The sequence below is a fragment of the Camelina sativa genome, chromosome 17 (genome assembly GCF_000633955.1).
Source record: "Camelina sativa cultivar DH55 chromosome 17, Cs, whole genome shotgun sequence".
Classification (NCBI taxonomy): domain Eukaryota; kingdom Viridiplantae; phylum Streptophyta; class Magnoliopsida; order Brassicales; family Brassicaceae; genus Camelina; species Camelina sativa.
The window spans coordinates 7188234-7194334 of NC_025701.1; the positions used below are offsets into that span (position 1 = coordinate 7188234).

A 6101-nucleotide genomic window follows, 5' to 3' on the forward strand; every position below is an offset into this window, starting at 1 on the left:
GTAAGAATAAGGTTTGAGGTTGTCTTAGGTGGAGTTGTGGTTTCGTCAACCTTATCGGCATTCTGAATACATGTCACTTGGGCAACAATATCTAGGGGGCAATGAGTGAAGGACATATTAGATCATGATATACGAACCATGATATACAAACCACTTATTAATATATATTTAGTACGTACCTGGTAAGATCTCCCCTTTTCCCACGAAGGATTGGATGTCCTTGTAGTTTCGAATACAAAAATACTCTTGGGGAATAGGGAATTCGTCGGGTTCAACAGAATCCATTGTGGTGTGGTCATTGAAAACAATCTTGTACGCATGGTCAGTAAGGCGGTAGGAATTTGGTTGCTTCCTGACATCGAAATTAGATATCATGAATAGGCAACCCTGTTTGAGGGTTGATCTAAACTTATGAAGGCGCCGTGGGTGGATGGATGCTTGTATAACATTAGCCTAAACAATTGAGAGATTATAAATTAGGGAAAAATAAATAGTTGGATTTTTGTTAATAAAAAACCAACATAGGGCATTGTTAGGATTCATAAAGCATAAAATATGGACCTCCTCATCCAGAAGAAGACACTCAACACTAAGAAGAAGGTTGTTGCGTTTGAAGTCGCGGGCATCCCAGAAATGGAGTAGCCGGATGACAATGGTTGGTGTGTCTATGGACTCAACAATTTCAGCCAGCTTGACATAGGAGAAAGCAGGGCTGTCTGAAGGACAGTCTTTAGAACTCATTTGTGTTTAAGTAGGTTAAAGAAACGGTTGTCTGGTTTGTTATTTTAGTGGGGGATGAAATGAACTATATATATAAAAGGTATGGCTTTCAATCGGGGTTCTAAAAAGAACAGAGCTGTGTTATCGTAACGGAATAAACAATTAAGGAAAGGCAAAGAATCAGGAATGAATTAAAAATCCCGGAGGTAATGGGATTTACCAATTAAGGAAAGGCATATTATCAGGGTATAAATAAGATCAAGAAGGTTGTATCGTAACCGACAGTACAATTAAGGAGAAACAGATAGTCAGGAATATTATTAGGAAAACACGAATATCTATTATTAAAGATTAAGTAGAAGCATGTAATCAAGGTAGAATTTGGTTAATAACTAAGGATCATAAGCGAGAGAAGTGAATAACCTAATATCAACTCAGAATAATGTGGTGGACCATTAACAGAGGGATTAAAATGAGGGATCTCTAATTTTTTAAAGGGAAGTAAATAATTTAAGCAAAAATTATGTTCAAGTAACATCCAATGAGATTCGTCACAGAAATCGACTTACGAAAAAATATAACCAAAACTTTGAAGCGAATAAGAGTCACCTTGCTTCAAGAGAAGGAAATGACAAAAGTTGTATGAGGTTCTCCTGCATTTGGATGCGCGAATCGGGCTTCTCCTTTGCGTGGACGAAGATGTTTTCTCGGATTCAGCTGGAGAATAAGGAACTCGTACGAATCGGTGCTGGCGGAATCGGGTCATGACGGAGTTGAACAGAAAAGGGAGGAGGAGTGGGAAAGAGAGAGAGGCGAGGAAAGGAAGAATACAGAATTCGGAGATCTGGTCAGTAGCAGTTTGAGAGGAAGGCGAAAATTGCCAGGCCCATACAGTTCAAGCCCACTAAAACAATGCAGAAATATGACGAAATCGTGTAGATAAAGCCCAACGAGTTAGACGAGAGAAAAAGAGGAATGAACTCGGGGGAAACAGAGAATGTAGTTAAGACACGTGGCAGCTAATTAGGGTATTCTTAAAGGGTGTAACCCTACTTTATTATAATAGATAGTTAATTCTTGTCTAATCAATATATCAGTTCAGAAAGAAAAGTGCATAAACATGGGGGCATATGTCTTCTTCTGGCACACATCGAGAGAGAAGATATTGCTTGTAAAATTAAGATAAGATAATATAATGTACTACTATTGTTTTCGTCATTTTCGTTTTCTTTTTGTAGAGTAGACATAGGCTTGTCTTTAGATGTGCTTTGTTATTTTATTTTCAGACAATCTGACAAATAGCAACCAAACATCGTGCTGGGACTCTGAAAATAACACCGTGTAGTTTGTCCTTAATGTTGTAAAATAGATTTTTTTAGTGTTACAATCATAGAATTTCTTTGGGACCCTCAATACATAATTGCAGAATTATACTTATATTTTAATGAGATTCTCATTAGTGCCAAGTGCCAACATGTCATGGCCTCATGGGACGATTCGAGAAAGTGCTAGTTGATTTTTTTCTTCTTCTTGGGAGTTGCAATCTTTATGTAATGCAATACACAGATACGATTGATGACAGACAATGATACTACTGAAATCATTTACAGCAATTTTATTAATCAAAATAACTAAGCCGAGTACAAAAACTATTTAGTAGTACTAATCTCATGTGTCATTCCTCTCTGTGATTTCTAATCATTGAAAGAGCTTTATTGAAGTGAGTTGCTTTTGTTTGAAGATACTCTCTCCATGTGACGGATCGGTATAGAGGCGATTCAAGAGGGCTAACCAGCTTCGGTACAGGTGATATCTTGATATCAGATTGCGGACCCCAAAGGAAAGCTACAGATAACCGGGCTCTGGTTTGGTTAACCCGAGCGCGGTGCAGCACACTTTTAAACAATCCGTTTGATAAGATGTGGAAGAGGTCACCGACGTTGACCACGAGCGAGCCAGGTACCGGTGGCACGGTGATCCAACCAAGATCATCGCGAAACACTTGTAGACCGGCGGTATTGTTCTGGTACAGAATGGTTAGGAGGGTGGAGTCGGTATGAGCGGCTAGACCCATAGCTCGGTCAGGTTCAGGACAAACCGGGTAGTGATTTAGCTGGAGAGCTGCTTGGGCCCAGCTTAAATCTGAAGTGAGTCTGGCCCATTCAACGTCTTCTTCGGTGACCCCAAGTGAATTAAGTGCTAACCACATCAGTTTAGAAGCCAACTTTTTCATTCGTTCCTCGTACTCTTCAACGATGTCGCTGTTAATTAAAAAACGAATTGTAGTCATCTAATTAGTACAACAGATGAGAGAGTTGACAATAATCAAAACTTTTAAAAAATAAAAGGTACTCCTCAATTTGCATATATACTTAGATTTTTAATATATTTGTACGACCTTAGATTTTTTTTTGTATATAAAAAAAAATAGAAAAGCAAGTTGGAAAATTTTTGTTTTCTCCGATAAAACTAAAAGAAATATATCTCCAAATCTTGAGGTGGGGTCCACTAACACTAGAGATTTTCATAATATGCTCATAACTCATAAAATCCCACTAAACTCCGAGGACATGGCAAAAAATTTCGGTTGCTTCTGTTATCTATGCCCCTTGTTACTACCTATAGGGCGTCCAACGTTTCCGGATGTTTTACCTTAAGTGATAATAAAATTCGTCTACGTTTTTATATGTTTTATATTTTTCTTCTATTAAAACTTTTGCATATATATAAGACTCGAAACCATGACTTCTATTGGTTTATATGTTCTGGGACCGAGCCTGACTACCTTAAGTAGCAATATGTAATTGTGTATTGGATTTGAGTGTATGAATATATACCAGTAGTTGAGGTGATCTTGGGGCCAAAGTTTACGGAAATCGTTGAGAGGAGAACCAGTGATGGTGAAACCTTCGGACCACATTTGCTTATTAAAGAAAGATGCGATACGAGCGACGCCATAGCCGGAGACACCTGTCTCCGACCGAGCCGCCTTTAGCTTGCGTTTGACGGGTAGCCCGAAGAGGCTTTCGGTGAGAAACTCAACGTCTTGCAGAAGACTCAAAGGCACGCCGTGGTTTGCGATCTGGAAAGCACCCCAAGTTCTACATGCATGACCGATTTGGTTAGCTGCGTCAGGATGGTCAAGGTCGATGAGAGGGATGGTTTCAACCGCGGTCGGAGGAGAAGGAGCAGCAGCGAAGAGGATATCGTCTTTAGGGGTCCACGAGTAAGAATCCGGGAGCTCACGGAGGGATGTGAAGTCAGGTTGGTGAGAGTGTGGGAGGTGAATGGGATGGCCTCTAAACACATCTGTTAACATTGCAGGCATCTTTGCTCTTGTTTTTTTTTTTTTTTTTAAAAAAATTATTAATTTAGAAGATGTTTGTGTATTTTTTTTCTTTATGAAAAATATAATGTGCTGTTTTGTGATGGGAGAGATTGGAAGAGTTTGAGAGTTTATTTATAGTGGTGGAGTCGAGATCAAGAGAGGAGGCAAAAGCATATGTTAATTCTCTTGTTTTGGTCCATTCTTATTGGTTTCTCGACTTGTTTATTGTATTAATACGATACGAACAAACCAAACCTCTAGAAAATAATGGAGGTCCCGCCATTTCCTTCTTTTGTAAGAAAAAAATATATAATTTTATTATCTAGATTTATGCAAGATAAGATACATTCACATGATGAGTTGTCAAACTATATAGAATTCAAATCAATGTTTAGGTATTGTGATAGATTGTATCAGGAGAGATTGTATTCATATGTGTATAGAAGTTAAAACAGTGTTCATTCAAAAATAATCTCTATAGGTTTAAGAAAGCGATTAATGTGTGTGTATACGGCCGGACAAAATATGCAAAAGAAAGAAAGAGACAAATGTTTTGTAGTCTTATCACTTGTTTTTGTTTATGTTGATTTTGTTATTTCCTCGGTCATTGGAATTAAGTTATATATCCAACATATTTCTTGATAACACGCTTCGTGATCTTCTTTCTTCAATTATTGTCATAACAAAAATCTTATTATCTTTCGAATCGAATATTAAAATATACAGCAGTCAAATTATATATATATATATATATATATATATAGAGAGAGAGAGTATAATGTGTATAATGTATTTTTTGCCACCACAAATTACTTTTTGTACGTCTAGCGATTGTGGTCAAGTTAGTGTTGATTGATTGAAATCATAATTGTGAAAGGGGGAGACATAAAGAGGAGTGTTTTTGTTTGGGACAAAAGAAGGAACAAAAATAGAAAGGGCCAATGTTGTCCTGTACAAACAATATATAGCTTACTGCAGCAAAGAACAAAATAGCTTATCTCCTTTGATTTTTCTACCAAGAAAAATGGAAAGATTTTCACATGTAATGATTCGGAGTAAAACTTTATCAATATATCTTTATTCGAACGTTTTTTTTTTTTTAAAGACACTTTGGTAGACAATAAATCATATCATTCAACCAAAAAAAAAAAAAAAATGAATCGAGGATCAACCTTAGCATAACAGAAAAAAAATACAAACTAAAACATTAGACACATTATGCAATAGCACAAACTGATAACCTTCGTGAAATCAACCTATAGTTGTCAAGTCTTGAGTGGCCTCACTCATAAGTTCTGCACACCAAAAAATTGCCTCGAATCTAATATGACAGATTGACATTCGATTCGAATGAGATAAGCTCTATCAATATCTATCTTTTTCACTAAAACCAAATTCGATGATCAAGTAAGCTGGCTCACCGAAGATAGTAAGATAGACCCATTTTACACTGTTAAATTTTAACTAAAAATTAAATTATTTCGTTATTGCAGTTACAAATTTTTCTGATTTTAGACGAATTACAGAAATTTACTGAATTAATCGTAAAAAAAAAATATCTTTGAAATAATACACAATTTTCTAATTTTTTTGAATATTTGTTGGTTTTCGTTTATTTTCCAAAAAGAAATTATGAAGAAAAACCATTCAAACATTGAGGTATAACACACGTATATTTGTTTTGTATCTTATTATTAACAAAAGACAAAATCCAAATTAGTATTTTGTATCGTTTTGTACAAATTCAAACACATAAAAGATTAATGTTAGATGACTAAACGGTGGTATGTGTTTAAAATATTCCAATTGTGTGTAGTGGAGGAAAACGTTATCAGCTTTCTTTTTGCTTTCAATGTCCTTTTCCGGAACAGTAGTAGTAATACAATTTTACAAGTGTAGTGTAGTGACCAAAACTTTCAAACATCACTTGCCTTTTCGCTGCCTATTTAAGCCCTCTACTGTTTTTGGCTTCTATCTAAATTACAAACTTATTCCTTATCCGCTGATCCAATTTAAAGACAAATTTAACATTCAAATCCTCTGTATATATAAA

At 36.0% G+C, this 6101-nt stretch overlaps 1 protein-coding gene across 1 annotated transcript; it reads right to left on the reverse strand.

The window, feature by feature from the left end:
* LOC104755873 (gibberellin 3-beta-dioxygenase 1) lies at positions 2396 to 4048 on the reverse strand. The gene is made up of 2 exons (NM_001319285.1): positions 3558 to 4048; positions 2396 to 2981 (listed from the first exon to the last, which is right to left on the reverse strand). The coding sequence occupies exons 1-2, from the start codon at positions 4046 to 4048 to the stop codon at positions 2396 to 2398; spliced, it is 1077 nt and encodes a 358-aa protein (NP_001306214.1).